Source organism: Dermacentor andersoni, chromosome 10 (genome assembly GCF_023375885.2).
Source record: "Dermacentor andersoni chromosome 10, qqDerAnde1_hic_scaffold, whole genome shotgun sequence".
In the NCBI taxonomy this organism is placed as follows: Eukaryota; Metazoa; Arthropoda; class Arachnida; order Ixodida; family Ixodidae; genus Dermacentor; species Dermacentor andersoni.
The window spans coordinates 111396046-111415666 of NC_092823.1; the positions used below are offsets into that span (position 1 = coordinate 111396046).

General features: G+C 46.5%; 2 protein-coding genes and 1 non-coding gene across 5 annotated transcripts in view; 1 reads left to right on the top strand and 2 right to left on the bottom strand.

Moving 5' to 3' along the window:
* Positions 1-14984, top strand: part of LOC140213724 (venom protease-like) — a 29732-nt gene extending 14748 nt beyond the window's left edge. For both annotated transcript variants that reach the window (XM_072284990.1, XM_072284989.1), the window contains 5 exons: positions 899-969; positions 2972-3072; positions 10417-10679; positions 11213-11352; positions 14692-14984. In XM_072284990.1, the coding sequence (XP_072141091.1) occupies positions 899-969; positions 2972-3072; positions 10417-10679; positions 11213-11352; positions 14692-14889 (773 nt within the window). In that variant the 3' untranslated portion in view covers positions 14890-14984. The remainder of the gene's footprint in view (positions 1-898; positions 970-2971; positions 3073-10416; positions 10680-11212; positions 11353-14691) is intronic.
* The window catches only part of LOC126544681 (juvenile hormone acid O-methyltransferase-like), a 114278-nt gene extending 96353 nt beyond the window's left edge, over positions 1-17925 (bottom strand). The window contains exons 1-2 of one of the 2 annotated variants that reach the window (XM_055077801.2): positions 17071-17925; positions 4376-4456 (exon numbers count right to left, since the gene is read on the bottom strand). The gene's annotated coding sequence lies outside the window, so the exon portion shown is untranslated. Of the gene's footprint in view, positions 1-4375; positions 4687-17070 lie in introns of those variants that run through there. The other variant, XM_055077802.2, reaches the window with a different exon arrangement.
* On the bottom strand, positions 14121-14213 carry TRNAY-GUA (transfer RNA tyrosine (anticodon GUA)). Its single transcript has 2 exons — positions 14177-14213; positions 14121-14156 (listed from the first exon to the last, which is right to left on the bottom strand). It is a non-coding gene; the product is annotated as a tRNA-Tyr (tRNA).
* Positions 17926-19621: the final 1696 nt, after the last annotated feature.

Sequence of the window (19621 nt, forward strand, 5' to 3'; positions counted from 1 at the left end):
TGCGACACTTTCATGCAGGAAAAGCCTACAAACAAACGTTCATTCGTCAATTTGTAGCCTATGATTAGTGCTTTTTTATAGTTATACAACAAGAACAATCAATTTGCCTCCTCCAGGCAACGCTACCTTTCTAAGGCGACGCGAAGAACTAGCATAAGCTAGCTGGAGTTACGTCACCCTCGTCATCACAATTGTTTAGTATGGGCATCTTCACGACTGCACTCAATTCATGCAGACATAATAAATCAAAGTGTGGATAAGCACCACGCGTAAACTTTAGGCCTACCTGAACAGAATGAATTTCATTCAGGCAGATATACAACTTATACTTGGTGGTTGTGAGGCATAGGGGTGACAATAAGGACGCTAAATGCCCTGACATTGCGCCAAATTCTGCCCTAATTACAAAATTGTTCTGCGCCCATCATATTAATATCATTGATGAATAATTTTAAGTGCGCCGTCCTTGTGACTTTTTTTTACATTGGTAAACCTTGCACTTCGTTCAGTGCCATCTTGGTCCTGTCATTTTTCTTAAACACTGTAATTGTTCGCAAAAAGAAGCCCCGCACATAAGGCGTCAGGAACTCTTTCACATCAGGTACCTTCAAATAAAAGTTATGACATTCATGGTGTAACACGTAATTAAAGAATCATACAATTACGCATATACGTACGCGACAAAACTATACACGGTGTAGGAAACGTTGCACTCCGACGTCACGTTTTGTAGCTTGCCACGAGCGCTAACTATCAGTAAAGGCGGCACATCTCCTAATAAGGCAATTAAAAGTGCCGTAGCGACGTTGCTGAACTTGACACTTGTTTTTTTAGTGTGTCTTTCTTTAAGTGCTGTAGACCTCTTGATGAAGTCCAGTTCGCACTGCGGGCTTTATAGAATGCGGTGTGTTCTTCGAGACCAGGGTGATCAACGGGATGCGCGCCAGTCAGGGGATGTTCCCCTGGATGGTGAGTATAACAATCAATCAATCAATCAAATGTTCATTGAAGTGCCCACAAACAGATACAGAGTATTTGTACTCGTGCACCTAAATAGCATTATACAAGACACCATGCATAGAAAATACAAATGTGGTAGAGAAAACAACTTTAGAGGACAGAAAAAAAATTGTCACAGGTAACAGATAATGTACCGCAGTGTCGTCAGAGAAGAAGCATGAAAACAGGGCCCTGTGCCTATAAATGTACTTTTGAAGGCTTGCACTTGCAAGCTTATAAAGGAAGTTTACATACCAATGCAATTAACACTAAATGCAGCTTAGCTGCAATGAAAATCAAGGACAGAATATTAACAGAGATGTCACCGTTTGCAGAAAAGTTATATTTCACGTCCTTAGAAATCGAAATAAGAGTCATTGCTCTAGTTCTCAACGTAGAATCTTTGAGTTCTGTTATACTTTAGTAATATTAAACCAATATAGCAAGCAAGCAATTAAGCGTCTATATAGTGCCCAGCAGCACCTAAGGAGCCTTTCGTCTGGTGAACTTAAAAAGTGATGCACAATGTGCAGAAATAGTAAATGTGGTAAACAAAACAAATTGAGGGAGATAGAGATGAAAGAGGTGAGAGAGGCAGGGAGGTTAACCGGAAAAGATCCAGATTTGCTACCCTGCCCTAGGGGAAGGTGAAGGGGAAGTGAAAGAGGGAAAAATAGAGGAAAGAAAGAGTAAAAACACGATAAATAAATAGAGGAGGTTGGGGACGTCCGTGAGAACTATAGTCTCTCTAACAGGCCAGTCGAACGCAAAAATTTCTAGAGCCTTTACTGCCTTGTGGTGTCTCGTGGTAGTGACGACAAAGCCGTCAAGAGGCGCCAGTGAATGATTGTGCGCGATGCAAAGGGGACAGTGGAAAAGAATGTGTTCGATAGTTTACACGTTGCTGCAGTGCAAAATAATTTGAGGTATGGAAACAAACAGGGAAAAGGAAGACGAGAATGAGGCAGTCAAAGTAAGTCAATCATGCAACGTGATTATTTGCACGTGTACAGAACACAGGCAATGCACTCTGAAATGCGTCAATACAGGCCTTAAATGTTTTCTGAAATCGAGCCATAGGTCAGTGACTGGTGCAACAAGGCGACGCAGAAAACGCGGAATGCCGCCTGGCACACTTTGCACGGTCCAGAAAATTGTAGGCGATCAAGAATCTCGGGGCAATGTATACTATTGCATACGTACCGCCTTATAAAGTAACAAAATGTCCGTTTAGGACGTCTTCACTTTAGAGGTCCAAGTTGAAGTACATATGAAAGGGCTGGACTAAGGTCGCCAGAATGGCAAAAGCGGTGCTTAACAGCGGATACTCTAAATTTATTATGGACACGTTCGATGAGGTCAGAATAACACTTGCACGTTCCGATGCCAAGTTGAAGAAACATCCTCTAACAGCGGAAGGCAAACAGAAGAATACAATTTCAGAATGGCAGCCGGCGAGTTGAATTCATGGGTTATTTATTTATTTATTTATTTATTTATTTATTTATTTATTTATTTATTTATTTATTTATTTATTTATTTATTTATTTAAAATAGTCTCAGTGTCTGATGGCGTTACAGAGAGGAGTGGTTAATCATTATATAATGTTAGATATAGCAGACTGAAAGGATGAATGAACCGGACTGCTGGCGACAGAGACGGGGAGGTGGTTCCATTCGGATGCTGTCTTGGGCAGAAAAGAATCGACGAAAAGGTTTGTGCGGCATCTTGGTACTTGTACCTTGACGTACAATTAACAATGCCAAGAGCGCGAAGGGCACGTTGTTTCATACATCAAACGTGCGAGGAGAAGCATATTCTTTTGTCGAAATACGCACCGAGACACTTCGTTTCATATACAGTGGGACATGGGTCATCACGAAGAGTGTACGAAAACTACACGTGGTGTGCTTTTCGCGTGCAACTTAATGACTTATTATAATAATATTAATAGAGGAAAACGACCCACAGGTGCGGCTTCTGGTTTACCTCAACGGATCATCTCCAGCAACCTGCGGAGGCGCTGTCATCACACGGTGGCACATCCTCACGGCCGGCCATTGCGTCGTCAGGTAAAGATATCACGCTACGACGAATACAAGCGGACACGGCCCAAAACAATTTCACCGTAGTCTTTTCATTCAGATAGGAGTTCCCAATGTAACGTTTACCATTAAACTTGTCATTTTGCAACATTACGATAATCAGTCGTACAATCTTTTTTGTACAACCTACAATCTTTCTTTTTTTGTCAAAGGAGGGCTGACATGACAGTACCGACTTTCTTTATAGCCGATTCTTTCTTAGCCTCTTCCTGCACTTTAGAGATAATCTAATCCCAATTGATTCTCAGGTACGCATGAAGTCACAATGACGTGTTCTCACAATTCGTGTAAATTATGCCGTATATATATATATATATATATATATATATATATATATATATATATAGTGACTGCAGTCTTGGCCCCTTAAATAAGTAAAGAAGGCGCTGAAAACATCTCTCATTGCACAATTTTTGATGAGAAATGATTAAGGTTGTATATATATTCGTAATTCTTTGCGTATCTCTGCGGCGCGTTTCTAGAAAGTCGAACCACGGCCGCAGTGGAACGCCAGACGCCAGCGTTTCAGCGCTGCCGTGGTTGAGCACGTCGCGTCACGTGATTCAACTCGCCTTGATTCTTGAAGTTCAGGTTCCTCTGGGAGGGCCACTATTAGCGCTGAAGGACGCTTTCGTTACCGGAATCTTCAGGGCGTCTTTCGTTGTAATGGGCCATTTTGACTTTGCTGGTTCGTGAAAACTTCGCTTTCGCTGACTGCTACAGAGCGTGGTGGCTGCTTAATTTTCACAGTGCGCAGTGAAGCTGTTAATGCGACTACATGAATGCTCGAAATACTTATATGGCCGGTTTCGATTATTTCCCGAAAGAAAAATGCATGACTCATGAAGTTTAAATTTGGAGAAAATGTGATGAACGATAGCGGTAATATGCGGGCAAATTGTGAACTTTATGAGACAATTAGGGGTTAAATGAAAACTGCCAAACCATCGTTCTGTGGCCGTGTAGAAGCGTTATTTGAAAGGCTCAAAAATTTTCTCCGCTTGCCTGAGAATGCTAAAACTTAGTATTCACAGCAAATGAGATTTGAGGTGTTTATGTTGATTATGTGTTTTAAAATTATTCAATACTCGTCTTCACCCAAATATTATGCATTAATAAAGGCATCTCGTTTCCTTGGCCTGATTTCGTCGGTTAACTATGCGAGACACACTGTTTATATTTCGTTAAGCTAAAAAGCATGTTGTGAAGGATGAACAATAAGTGCCTAATCTATGTAGGTTATGTATAGCCTTTGTAGAAGTTTACTTACCAAGCGTTCCAGAGAGCCAGGCTTCCGTTATCCACCGTTATCTTCCGTTATCCACCGTTGTTTCCAAGTAAGATAAAGCAACTGCAAAATACACCAACTTTGAATTCAGTGAACATAGGGGGAATGTTAGGTGTACTGCGTGGTCAAAATTCTGTATTTCTGGCTTGTATAAAAGCGCTACAAATAATTACTTAATGCTCGTTTTCTTTTTTTTACACTTGATAACACGCAATGAACTTTGTTTCTGCAGTGTCCTCGATTAACTATGCAAGCCACGTCGTTTATATTCGAAGAAACTAATAAAAAGGTGCTGGATATAATATGTGCGCTGAATTGAAATGCGGTGGATTAACTAAAGCCTTCGCAATAAATTACCTATGCAAGTGCTCCGGAGCTTAATGAGTATGTTTTACAAGTAGCACGAAATTTTTCCGCTTGCCCGGGCTTGACTACAAATGCCTGCAAGACCAAGTTCAGCGAGCTTAGAGCAAAGAGAAATTTTTGTGCCAAGCTAAACGCAGGCGCATAAATTACTGCCTTTGTAAAACAAATCATTTAGCTAGCGCTCACAAATGTCTCGCTGACGTTTTCAGCTACGATTTTCTACATCGCTGTGGAACTCCGTGTTAGAAAAAAATTCAATTCTGCATGCAATTCAGTCAGCATGCAATTTGGCATGCAGACTCAAATGTGGCCCGGAATTTCCACGATTTCCATAAGGATTAACGTTGCAAATAGTTACAGAACCCTTGCCTTCCCTGCTTTTTTAATGCATGATGGGACGTTCGCCTGGTGTCCTCGGTGAAATAAACAAGGTAGGGTCTTTACGTTTTGTGAGAGTAAGGACCAGCCAGGTAATGGGTATTACCCATTATTATCAAGGATAATATTTTGGCATTTGTTTATGACAGCAAGGGCTAGGTAATGGGTATTGCCCGTTATTACCATGGGCAATATCTTGGCATTACCTTTGATTGGTGACCGTAAGGGGCAGGTAATGGTATTACCCACTATTATTAATGCTTGAAGGATATGGCAAATCTCTGCGGGAGTAGCATAGTTGTGAATAAAATACAACTTTAGCAAAAAGAATCTTAACCAAGTGTTAGTGTAGTATGGCCGCCATGGCCTATGCTTCCAAATGGCCTAACGTAACTGCCAGCTAGTTGCAATTTGTGAAGTGCAAATGCAATTTGTGAAAGCTTTCACGTTCATGGCCCACTTAAGCGTCACAAATAATTACTGAACCCTCGTACTTTTCTTTCCCATTTCCTCGGTGGGCTAAACAAGGTATACGTGGTTTATATTTGCCGGAAATAAAGGCCACCATGTGGGTCATGTGTATGCAAACTTCAAAGTGAGCGTACCAAACACTGCCTTTGCCGTAACTTATGTATTCAAGCCATAAGGAGCTCCCTAAGTACAATGTTTTACGACCAACACCGATTTTATGCCGCTGCCCTGCGAGAACTCTGAACGTGAACGTGATCGAAGTTAGCCAACACCGAAATGTGGGGGGAGGGGGAAGGATTAGGCAAAGTAAATTGTGCGTGGATGGAAAAATGCATTTGTAAGTACTCCTTATGAAGTACTGGAAAGGGTTATATGCGGGTAAGGTTTCATATAGGGGCAAAGTCTTGAAGTGTGTGAAGGCGGAAGGGGAAGGGGACGTATATTTAAGGGTCCTAACTAAGTGGACTGTCCGTTTATTGTGGACACTTATGGACTAACCCGCCAGTAAATACACACTGACGTGTACGCTGACTCATACCCGCTACGCGTTGTTTTCAAAGGTGTAAGAAAGAGTGATAGTGAGTGAAAAAGGGTGTCTGTCGAGGTGAAAAGGGTGAGGATCGATGGTACAGGCAACTGAAACATTTATTGCCACAGCTCGTGATAAACAGCTTCGCTGGTAATTGTGTTGCGGTTCTGCCAGGTCGTGAAAGTCTGCCTCAATTTTTTCGCGCATTATGAAGGTTCAATGCCTTTAAATCCCATACGAAATACTGACAAGCGCAAGAGCGCCACAAATTATTTGTCATATAACACTTGTTTCTCCGAACCAGTGCCGGTACACAGGATGAGTACGCGTCATGATGTTAATGTTTTCCTTTAGCGTCTCTTAAAGCACCAAATCGAGATGTATTTTGCCGTCATCCTTTTTACGCATGAAGAGCGTGTGGTACGTAGAGCTTCTATAAACTTGAAAATGATGTGTCAGTACTTCTTCAAGCGAAGAAAAAAGCCCTCGTCGCCTAGAAGGAACTTAGGGATGGCGATCGCGCACCGAAGGGGGAACTCCTGAGCAAAAGCGAGAAGAGGCGATGGTGGCAGTCATGCGCTGCCGAGCTCGTTCCCACCGATCTTGTGGTCGCCGCCGCATGCTTATCGCTCGAAGCTGCCGTCGCGTAGCATTAGTGAGCATGCACCTGCCTGCCACGAAAGGTGGGATTGATTGGTTATTGGATGTTAACATCTCAAAGCGTACTGGAGTACTTTGGGTTGATTTTCACCATTTGGGGTTGTCTAAAGGGTCACTAAATATATAACACACTAAGCAAGTTTACACTCGCAAGGTATTCTTCTAAACTCCACTTTACATAATTTCGCGTTAGCGGGTTGATTACTATGGAGGAGAAAATTATGGCCACACTTACTTTTTAAGTCCCCCCCCCCCCTGTACCTCAGCGCCAGCACGTCAGTGTGACGTCACGGATTTCAGACTGTTTTCTCGCACTTGGGCCACTCGTTCCGGCGCAGTAGTTATCGAAACTTGCCAACTTCTATCTCTGGCTCCTCTAGAATACAATGTACGGCATCTTCGCAATTAACTGTTAACTAGATCCAATCAGACGCCGTCAAAAATCTGTGACGTCACAGTGAGCTGGCGTGGGATCTTTATTAAAATGGCACAGCCACCTGCCTGTTGTTGTTGCGTGTTTTCACACGTATACACCGCATATCCACTCAAGGTAGCAGTGGCTGTTTGGTATTGTGAATGCGCAATTTATTAACTGCCTATTATTCACTTTAGTGTATCGTTAACGTGCACACAAGTAGTCTACGTATTTCGCAGCACGACCATAGCCGCTGATCAGCCGCGGCAGGTAGAAAAGATAGAGGCGGGCGGAAGAGGAAGTGGGCGTATTTTTTAAGTGTCCTAAGCGGACTGTCCGTTTATTGTGGACACTTATGGACTAACCTGCCAGTAAATACACACTGACGTGTACGCTGACTCATACCCGCTGCACGTTCTTTTCAAAGGTGTAAGAAAGAGTGATAGTGAGTGAAAAAGGGTGTCTGTCGAGGTGAGGATCGATGAGTGCCGGCGAGTTTGAGAGTATGTGAGTATGAACAGGGAGTGAGTGCCGGTGAATGGGAATACACACTGGTATGAGCGAGAGGGAACGTCTGTGGGTATTGATAGGTGCGAGTAAAAACGTGAGTGAGTAGCGATGGGTGTGGGTGCACACATGAGTGTGAGACAGTGAGTGAGTGCAAAAAAAAAATGTGTGTGACTGACCTCTCAGTCGGCCGTTCTATGTTCATGAGTGAAATCATGTGACGACGAGCCTTAAACCTGATCGCACATCTTTGTTTCGGTTTTCTCGATACTCGTGAACTACCTGCGACAACCAAGGGAAAGTGCCACAGGGGCGGAGTTTCCGCGCACGTCTTCCTGCGCCAAGTAGTCCGGCAGCGTTTCGCGACACTTTTCCTTTCTTGGAACAGATTGCAACTTGAACGGGTGATGGCTTCTCATTTTCCCAAACGCGGAAGAGAAAAACAGGAAAATAAATCATCGACTTAACGCTCTATGGTTGATTCTGTCTTATTTTCTTGCTGTAAACAATATATTTACGTTTTCTCTTTCCCAGCTTAAGCTAACGCTATGAGGATGTGGGACTTCTTTTTTCAGAAGCGCTCTTACTTGTGCGCGCTTGTATTCGCTAGCTTTCCTTCCATTGTCACAAAAAGTAGTCCTCGGAAGATGATATTGAAGATATCAAGCAATGCTTTGGATGGCAACCCTGCATTATGTTTTACATGGCAATTCTACATTACTCAACCGTCGAAGGTGTTCATCCCAGCTTCATCACTTTTGTGAAAGCTGTTCATCAGGATTAGAGCAAACTGTAATATGCAGCAATTCATCGCTAACAATTCCATCAGTAACGTATGCCTATTAAACTAATCTTAATGAAACCGAGCAGCAGTTATAAAATGTATCACTTTGATATTTTTGCAAAGAAACAATTATTTGTTGTTGTGAAAATTTTCACAGGGGCGCCTCTACTATAACAGCGCGTCTGATACAAGAACACACAGACACACGTATATAGAGAGACAGAGTATACTTCTGAAGATGGAACCAACTAGCCCTCAACAGGGTGTTACGAAGGCCCCTCTACGTCTTATTCCTACCAGGGCTGCGCTCCAACGCAGCCGCACAATGCATGGTCTAGCGTTAAATCGCGGCCGTGTTCCTGCAGGCATGAAGTTTTCTACAGTTTGAACGCCAGGAATAGTCTAAAGTACAGCCTAGCAGCGTCTGTTTTGTTGAAAATTAAATTAACTTGCTTGATATTTGAAAGTATTTCATGACCTCGTTTCGTTTTGAAGGAGAAAACAGAGTCGTTTTGGGTTTTACGTGCCAAAACTGTACGATCTGATTATGAGGCACGCCATTGAGGGGGGGGGGGGGGGGGGGGGCACGGCGTGCCTGACACTGCACGTGGGATTCTTTAAGGTGCACTTAAATGCAAGTGCATGGGCGTTCTTGTACTTCCACTCCAGCGATATGTGGCCGTCACGGGCGGGATCGAACCCCCTTTAACGAAGAAAGGCTGGGACAGAGATTGAAAGAAGGAAAAAAATTACGGCAGTTTCGCCCGAATTGTCAGCTCTAGTGTTGAGCTGTAACTCCTCAGATTGTTTTCTAACTATAGGCGGGTGCGACATGTCAGCGTGACGCAGCTACTGCTGGGTTGAAGAAACAGCACCCTGGCCGTTGCCAGGCGTCTCACAACGCTGTCGGGTGAACGCCTCCAACGCCTCCAACGCTGACGTTGGAGGCGTTGCACCTCGAGACGCAGGAGGTGAGACGACCGACGTAGCACCGTCGGCGTCAGTCGACACCGAGTCAAATAATATTAGATAACGTTACATATCTTGCCATTTGTCCGTCCCGCTCAGACCAAAGCACACGCACAGCAGCTCTGCAGGAAAGCAGTGTGTTTGCACTGTAAGGAGAGAGAGAGAGAGAAAGAGAAAGCTCTTTATTGAAAAGCAGAGTGATTCTTACAGTATTCGCGCGCACAACGCTCGATCGTGACAGAAGCGAAAGGCAGAACACTGTCCTGGTTCTGTCGCAGAGTCGATTAAGTTGACCATGTCGTCCCAAAGCTTTGGTCGTCCCCTTCCTTTCGTCGCTTTTGGAGTCAAACGCACTCCGCGTCTGTGGAGACCATCGAGCTAACTCTCCCCGCGTGAGCCCCGTATGCGCTGTCAAGAGGGCCACCTCAACGGTGGCCTGAACGGCGGCGGTGACAGCGTTTTGGTGCCTCGAGCATCCGCGAAATTCATATCGCCGTAAAATCAGACCCCGATGAGCTCTCCAGAGTCTCACACGCCAGAACGGCGTTCTAGCTGTACACGATCGCACCCTCTTATAGCTCGAGCGCCACGCTAAACATTGATGTCCTCGCCAACGCTTTGCCGAAACTGACAAATGTTTTCGATGAGCACGAGTCCTAGTTAGTCAGGCCTGACCGGATCTCGGTCCGAGTGAGTTCACAATGAGCGAGTCCACAGGGAGCTTCCCTTGGGTTCACTTTGGGCCAACCTACAAGAGGAAGGCTAGACCGGATCTCAGAGCGTCCGAGTGTGAGTGGGCGCGCTTTATTCGGATTTTGGTAAGCTATATATTGGGAGTGAGCCCTGCGCTTACATCATGTGAGTAAGTCCATGATTTACGTTTATTTTTCCGACCTTATCGATACGATTTCCTGTAATGGTCAGACGCACAACACCGCACGCAGGAACCACAAGTTGATACCGAAGATCGAAGGCATATACGGCGCAGCGGACACGACGTCGAAGTACGCGACCAAGACACAAATCGCTGCAGTGGCTCTGCACCCACGCTTCTCCGAGGACGAGTACCACGACGACATCGCCGTACTCAGGGTGCCCCAGGCGTTCAATTTTGGCGCCCAGCTCAGGCCTGTCTGCCTCAACTTCGATCTCGGTGACCTGACCGGCAGGACCGTCACTGTGGCCGGCTGGGGAGTTCAAAAGAGCAGTGAGTGCGGCGGCTTCGAGCATGGCGCATCTTTTGCTGTTTTTCCATTTTAACATGGTAGAGTGTATAAGCGCGACTGAACGAGGATGTAGAAACAGACACACAGAGACAGCGCTTCTCTGTGTGTCTGTTTCTTTCTACGTCCTCGTTCAGTCGCGCTTATACACTCTATCATGGATTCTAACCAACCAGCCCGAAACGTGTTTTAAGTAAGATGGTAGCTTTATTTTTTTTTATACCAAACACCGTCCGAAGATCTGTAGACAAAAAAAAATTTAGGCAAAGTATACACACCGGTGCATTGTTGTCCGTTATTTGAGAGTAACAAAATGCGCAGTCACACAGCTTACTGCGAACGTCGTAGCATAATCAACGTCTATAGGATACGCAATTCAAGCGCAATTTCTTGCACCAATAACACCGATCCTTTAGTTTATGTTCCTCCTGCTATGGACGACCGAGAATTTCAACACTGCAACTGTTTTTTAACCTGCGGTCACAATATTTGCCTCGCCCTTCACACTGCCAAACAGGCCGGGGACCCTCGGATAGGCTGCGCTACACGAAGCTGCAAATGCTGCAGCAGTCCGTGTGCGAGCAGAAGCTGCAGTCATACAAGTTCAACAAGTCCAGCATGATGTGCGCCTACGGAGAAGACACAGACGCTTGCCAGGTAAGTGAAAGATACGAAACGGTTTCATTGCATCCCCCTATACTCCCGCAAAAAACGAAAACGTCCCCTGAAGCACGTAAGCGTCAAGGTCACTATAGCCGTCATTGTCATCCTATAGATATATGACTGATTTTATTAAACCTTTCAGTATCATCACCATACCTTGCTTATCTAAGTCAGCTTAAAGTATCTCTCCCCATGGTACCGTTGACGCGGCCCCTCGTCAAGCAGTCATCCCCATATCGCAAACTTTAATAATCTCATTACGTCACCTAATTTCTTCCCCTTCGACTTCGTTTACGTTCCCTTAGTGTATGTTGTGTAGGACTAATTAGCCATCGGTTATCTGTCCTCTATATTACATGACTTGCCCAGGTTCCCGTCTTTCTCTTCACCGTAATTGCAGTGTACCACGTACCTGCATTTGCGCCCTAGTAAAAAAACTGATGGCGAATTCGGCAAATCGCACTGGTGTGCACCGCGGGCCGCCCTGGTCCGATGATGATTGGATAAAACGGCGCATGAGGGCGCCCCGGGGCGCACCAGCGCGATTTGTCGAGGGTGCCATAAGTGCACCCACACATTCCGCCTCGCCAATTCCGCGTAGCGCAGCGTCACCCAATCAGGGCTGAGAACCAGCTGGCGAGCTGCGTATCTTGCAGAAAGGAGGATGTTGCACGCCGTAAGTCCTTCACGATCTTCTTAATCAGCCGGTTTCGCACACAAGTGCGACAATATACAAGGTATTCTTATGCATAGTTACGAGCATCGTCGTCAAGCTGCGATCTCGCTGCGATCGTGCTGGCCCGATGGTGAGGCCTAATCAGTGACGTCTACGGGCGTCTGCTAAAGGCGTCACACTAGCGCTCAGCGATCGTTCAGTTTCGTGTTTCTGAGTAAAATTAGGCGGAACTCATTACGCCGTAGAAATCGGAAGCATCAGGTTTCGATAGATGTCTGGGACCAGTTATGACTTGATCGAATTGCGAGCTTCAAGCACGTCTTCCAATAAAATCGATCGCCTGACCCTTTCTTTAAGATATATTCCCTGTTAATTTCATAATTACTTGCCTAATTACTGCTACGAATCATTTTAAAATCTACATGCCTCTGCGGTAACAGAAATTCCACAAAAATTACTTAGTCAACGTATCTTCCCCAGCCTTTTAGGGCCCTTTACCAGGCTCCATCCAAAATCTTTGTTGGCAGTGAGGCTTTCCTCACTGCCAACATAGAGACTATCTCCCTTTGCCTCGGCTAGCGTCTGCAAACTTTTCTTTCCGGCCTTCCCCCAGCGGGGCCGAGGAATGACGTCACATTTACCCCACAAGCACCGCCTGATTTAATACGAATGGCATCTTTTTTGCTTTGTCGGACCAGTTTTCTTTCTGGCTGTCTAACTAACTGGAAATGTGGGGCGATTCCGAAGATGGCGCAGTCTAAGAATGTGGGGAGATCACGAAAGTAGTGTAGTGAAGTCTAAAAAAACGGAAGACCCATAAGCACTTCTGATGAGTTATGAATGCGAAAGCGATGATGTCCGATTGAACGCTGCTGAGCGGTCCTTTGAGTTATGAACTCCTTGCGGGCAAGCGAGCGCGCTGAGACGCTTGGCCAACGCTTCCTAGATAGCACAGCGCCGGTGCACATCAATCCTTGACGTCATGCTCCTTTGGCCGACTGCCATAGAATCTAATGGCGGCGCTCCCGAGTAAGCCGCCGTGACTTTGACGTCGCTACCTTCGTCCCGCCGGGCTTGGCAATGGAAATGTTGGTCCATGTAACGTGATGTTATAAAGCATAGTGCACAGGTATGCTATCTAGGAGGCGCTGGTTCACACCAATGGATAAGACACTCGACTTGAGAGCGTGGAGTCGTAGGTTAAAAACTCACTACCGCCAGCGTTTTTCATTTCGAATGCATTGTTTTTTTATACATTCATTCCTTTCAGCTATTGCCGAGGCGAAGTTAGAACGTCGCCAAGAGCTTGCGCGGACAAGGAACGCGCGGATGACACAACCTTCCAAGAGCGAAAGCGAGGATGACGTGGCGTCGCGGCCTACCCTCTCTCCCCTCACGCAACACATGGGGGGTAGCAGGTGTTCCCTTTGGGCCGCTCTGCTCTGTCGAGAGGCGCACGTGACGTAGCGCCACAGCCAATGGGAATTTAGGTGCCGCTTCGCTGCTCCAGTTGACAGACGCCGGTTGTTTCGCTCAATGAACCAGTTGATGCTTTCGCATGAAAATGTGGACCTAACTTCGTTCACAGTGCTCTTCAGTTAAAAAAGAAGGTCATTTAAAATTGCTGGGCGGAATCGAATCCGCGTCACACGGGTTTCCTCAAGAACAACATATCAACGCTCTTATCGCGTTGGCAAGGGAAGGAAAATTTCAGTGTTCACACGAGGCACCGGCACTCCACGCGTCTCGGAGGCCATGCAAAAGACCACGCGGTGGCGCTAGATGGCGCAGCATGTCCAGAGGGAAGCGCGAGAGAGAAGCGCGTCTACAGCAGACGCCTCACACATATGACGCGTTTCGGCTATTGGCATACATGAATAATCATCGCATAAGAGTTATGCACCTGTATTTCCCCTGTTATTTTCTTCCTTGCTGCGTTGCGCATCTCCAGTGAAGGTTCGGCGTACTTATTTTTAACTGGGATAACAAAGTCGCGTGCAATAATTCGTGACTATGTTGAGCACCTCACCAGTCGATCCCGCTTATTTTTTTTCTGTTTGCAAAAAAAAAAAAAAAGAAAAAACCCTCCGTCGAGCCGGATTCGAACCAGCGACCTATGGATGTCCGCTTTGAGTGAAACCTCTACAGTCCACCGCTCTACCAACTGAGCTATCGACGGAACGGGATACGCTGCCCTGCCGGTTTGTCTTGAAGACGGCGCCGCACAGTGTGACCCAGTTAAGATAAACTGAGGCGTGTCTCGCACGCCTTATGCGGAGTCGCTTCGACTTCACAGCTGTTTCGTTCGTGGCAAAGAATGATCGCGCTTTGTCCTTGTCGTTCATTTCTTGTCAGTGCTGTGTCTGGCGTGTAAGAGGTATGCGTGTGAACTTGATTCTCCGCCAGAAAGCACTGGTCCCTGGAGAGGAAGGGCACAAGCGCTTTAATTTGAGCTAATTGCACACAATGTCGGTAATTTCTACTTAATTTGAAGACGCGATCGTCAACGCGTGGTCTACGCACCGCGCTTGTTTGGTTTAAGTCTCAAAAGCTGGTGCGAGGCCTTAAAACAGGCGCCCGTATAGGGTTTTCCATCGATGGAACCGCAGTATTTTGCGACCCTTCTGAGCCGGCAGTTACTTCTATTACGTGCGCAGGGTGACTCTGGCTCTGCTGTGATGTTCCGCAAGGGGCACCGCTACATCCAGGTCGGAATCGTGTCTCACGGTGTCGGCTGCGCTCAGGGCATGCCGGGAATCTACGTGCCCGTCAGCGTCTACAAGGAGTGGATATTGCAGACCATCGCTGACGAGACTGCCTTCCAGCCGATCGATGGCCAGAATATGGTCAGATGAAAGCGCGCGCGAATATAGACGACGCGCATTCATGACCTTTTTTTTTTAATTATTAAGAGGCACAATAAACGCATCGATCCCCTTCTATACTACTACTCATGACACGTGATGTGCTATGGTTACATCTGTATACGTGCGTTCAGTGCAAGAGTACTCGCCGCACGTTGTTCTGGTAAAGCCGAGACATATTCGGCTTACACCGTGGAACACCTTTCCGCTTACAAGATCGGATGTGGCAAACCTTACGTGACTAAATAGTGGATTATGGATCTGATTTTTTTTAAATTTTATGTTTATTTTTTTGCTCATTGCCTACAGTTTCGAGCTAAACGCGATATTTCCGGTTCCTAGGGAATTTCACATAACGTCCACTCACATGCTCTGGCAATGCTCCGCGTTAAGCGGCACCCTGTTCACTAAAGAAGAAGACTGGGTGGACGCCCTGCAAATCGACGACCACCAGACCCAGCTCCGGGCCGTCCAGAGGGCTCACGAAAGGGCGGAGGCTCACGGGCTTCCCGTCCTAACGTGGGTGCGGCCCGCGACCCCTGCCGGCCACTAAACCAAGAGTGGGTGGGGAGGGGTACGTTCCTCAGGACACAATAAAGTTATTTCCTCCTCCACCACTCTGTGGTGTATAATCGACCGCAAATGTTTACGGACCACGCGAGCGCGTGGCCAACAACCTCCTCGAGAGACATCGGCTACGTCAGCTGCGATCGACAGCAGCGCTACGCCCAAGACGCATCCCTCCCTTAATCCATGGACTGTCTGTTTTTCTCCCTCCGCACCAATATTTTCTCTCTCTCTCTCTCTTTCTTTTTAACGCGATGCGCTCTTCGGCAGCCATGCGTATACGTGCGTCTGTCTCGAGAGCAGTACATCAGTACAACTGTTATCAGTCGCGTGCCTTTCGGCTGGCATCAGTGTGATTTACGGGTTGCGACGATGGTTATTTTTGCATTGAATGCTGTTCTTTGCTGCTTTGAACTTTTCTTGTGATCGCATTTTCACGTTTCGCAGGCACCGCCAGCACGAGTGCTGCGGCACTGTAAGAGAAAAAAAATTAACCCTTGGCCAAAAACCACGTTATTATGTTGCAGGCATAATCTGACAGCACATGGACATTCTTGCGTTTTTGCGGCGGTCGTGGTTTTATCGCAGGTCCCCGCTTTTAGCAGCGCAAGGCCCAAACCACCACACCACGACAGCGGTTACCGGTTGAAAAATCAGGTATAATCGGGTCCAATGACTCTCTGTACAAGTTCATTCATAACACCCATAAATGCCACGTGGCATGTAGAAAAAAAAATGGTACGATGTAAGTGCCCGCCGTTTTCGGTCGCCTTATTGATGCGTGTTGGCATCGACTCGTAGAGAGAGCTAATAATATCAGTTCGAGAACGCAGGGTCTTCCAGTCTTGTGCGATCGCCTGCCACAGCATGTCCGCAGTGCGGCCGCGGTTGATTCGTTTCACCAGGCGTTTTTTTTTTTTTTTTTTTTTTTTTTTTTTAGCATGTCCCACACATTTTCTGTACATGATTCAGGTCATCGCCACATGGAGGCCACTCAGGCTACTCAGTTTTTCGAGCAATGCGCTGACAACCCGTGCTTTACCTATACCGGGTCATGCTGGAAAAGGTAGCAACCGTCATTGAACGAACCGTCCAAAAAAATAAGGAACAAGGGGCCTGACGATAACTCCGCAGTACCGCGATGGCGTAGAGGGCTCTTCCAGGCGCACAAGGAGACCAAGGACACCTTTACAAATCGCTCATCCCCACGCGCTCAGATGAGCATCGTCCACAGGAGAGAACCCTTTGCTTGTATTCGGGCAGAAATATGCAGGAAAAAGGCATAAAATTAGTTTACAATAATGAGTCCAAAAAATTTAGGGATTCCTCTTGTGCATGAACTGCGTACGGCTACAACTACGACAGAGTTTGCAATGAAAGCAATGCTCACTACATCATATCGCCGTCGAAAATCGCATTGGCAGCTTCGGAATAATCGAAACTATGACGGAACAGTTAAGTCACTATTGTAAACATTCCACCACACACAGAAAAATCTGGTAAATTCTTGAAGGTCGTTTTAGATGAAACTTATTTGCCATGTAAGACTATTGGGTGTACCGCGATTATTTTTATGCTAAAATTATGCACAAATAATAAACTTACCGGCAATTTAGCCGACGCTAAACACGCCGCTGCTGGTCCCAGCGTGTGGAAAAAGTCGATTTGTCCAGGAAGATCACCTCGCCCCATTCTTCGGCTGTCAAATCTTCTACGGCAGTAGCGAACGTAAGCCTTTCCAGGGACTGCCTGATTTAGAAACTGGTCTTCTGCGCTGCTATTAAACAGTGCAGCCTCAGCTCACTCAGCCTTCTTCTTATTGTGCCCGACGATGCCGTGAGAGAGAGTGCTTCGAGGATATCTTTCGCTCTTCGAAAGGCTTCATTCACGACTGCGGCAGTAATCAGGCGGTACTCTTCCTCAGTCGTGGCCCTTGTACGTCCACTGCGCTCGGCATATGTGAATGTATACCGTCTTCACGGAAAGCTTGTATTATCTTAACCAAAGCAGTTCGACTCCTATTGGTTCGACGACAATTTCACCCTGAAACACGCCTTCTAGAAATAAGCGCACAATGTGTATTCGTTCGTCTAGCTGAACTCGAGGTGCCATCTTCCCTTACTTATGATCCATGCCATTACACCGATCTTTCAGCAATATGGAATTTCGGTGTGGCCTGATGCCACTCTGCGATACCTCACGCCACTTGCACTCAGACGCGTCTATCGTGCGTAAAGGAAACTTTGTGCCTGCATCCTTATCACTCTCTTTTTTTCTTGATAGCGGTAAGACGTCACTTTACCCTTTCTCTTTCCATGGACAGAACAGCAACATCCTTTGGAACAAGATGCGATCAAAAGACGCAGTCGTAGTAAACGTTGCGTAACAAATAAGTATCGTCGCAACTCTTCGTACAAACTGATATCTACCCATCGGCACACCGCTCCGTGACGGCCTTACTGCGTATGAGCGCTTTGCGTGATAACAACCAACAATGCGCTGCGCGGTAGTAGTAGGCTTGTATGCAAGCGAATAACAAGAAGACACATTAGTTGTCGCAGCGATAGGTGGCGCGGACAGACGGTTTGGCACGCGCTCGCGTGGTCCGTAAACTTTTGCGGTGAACTGTGCATATATTCAGAGCGCGAACTACTGGGGCACAAGTTAAGGCACAAGAAAAGACAGGACACGGCGCTACTTACAATAGAAAGTTTACGCCAAAGGTTAGAGACTTTATAAACCCGTCATGCCCTAAGCCATCAAACGCCATAGAAAAGAGCAGGTAAAAAAAAACCTTTCCAAGAAACTTTCAGTTCCAAGTAGTGCCGTGTCCTGTATTGTGCCTTAGCTTGTGTCCCAGTAGTTCGCGCTCTGAATTTAGCCATACTTCCATACCAACTCGCCCATTTTTCAGTTTTGAATAATAAACGCGTTTGGGAAACAGATCTGCAATATCATCTACCAGAGACGACGTGTGGCAGAAGGTTTCCAAATGATTTCAAGTCGTTACGATGGGATTCGGATCGAATCTGGCATGCAGGGGAAACGTCATACGGGCGTAATGGCTGAGCAGGAGGCGCGATATAGTTATGTTCCCGAGGTGCCGTCTTGATTCCCAACCGTAGAGTGTTTTATAGGCGGAGTACGCTGCTTTATTTCGCCTTTGAAGTGACGTTTCACACGTCTTGTGTTCATGCAAACATGCCACCTATGTCTAAGCAATGCGTGTGCATGTCTGAACTCTTGCCCATCTTATGGTCCCGCGATATAGCATACGTGTATAGTTACAAGCCTACGGCGATCGTCCTTTTTGGAGCGCTTCATCGCACGTAACGCCCATGCATGCGTTACACTAAATGCGTCTGCTAGCGTCTGCAGACAAGGAAACATCTATTTTCCCACGCCATGAACGGATTTCAATATATTTCAATATTTGCTCGGTGAATGCTAGACTGACGCGAGCATAGGAAGTTATCAGAGTCCAAACTGGTCGGCATACGCACCAGGTTCCTATACTGCGTGGAGCGGACTTCCGTTCTCCTAAAGCACGCCATATGGGATGGTTGGATACGGCACACCTGGATTTCCTTTCGAATTTGCCATGCAGCCAGCAATGTAGACAGAAAGTCAATGCTCTTGCCAGCGAGTCCTTGAAGGTAGCATACTCAGCGGCGTAGCCAGAATTTTCGTTCGAGGGGTAGATCCTTTGGGACGGGTCGGGGAGGGCGAGGGGAACCTGAGCAGACCGCATACTAACCGAAACACGTCTGGGATGAGGGAGCAGGTGCCCGGTGTGCCGCCCCCTCCCCTCCCCCTCCCGGTTACTCTACTGAGCGTAGCCGTAGCCATTCAGGATCCGTGCATGCCTTGCCCCAAACATTACACTCTTCGAGGAAACCACGAAAATGGTATCATCATTAAACTTTGGTTCAATGAAACCATAGACCCTTTTCGCGAAGCAGCTTGCTCTAGAGGAACGAGATTGTGCTTTCGCGCTTTGCCTCAGCGAAAGCACGCGAATACAAAGCCATTGCAGCTTCTGCCCTGCTACTGTGCGATCAGCTGATGGAAACGCAACTGGCTGTTCGCTAACGCACTGAGCTCCATTCGTGCTGCAATATGTGGGACGGTAGATGAAAGATGTGTCCAGTGGCTG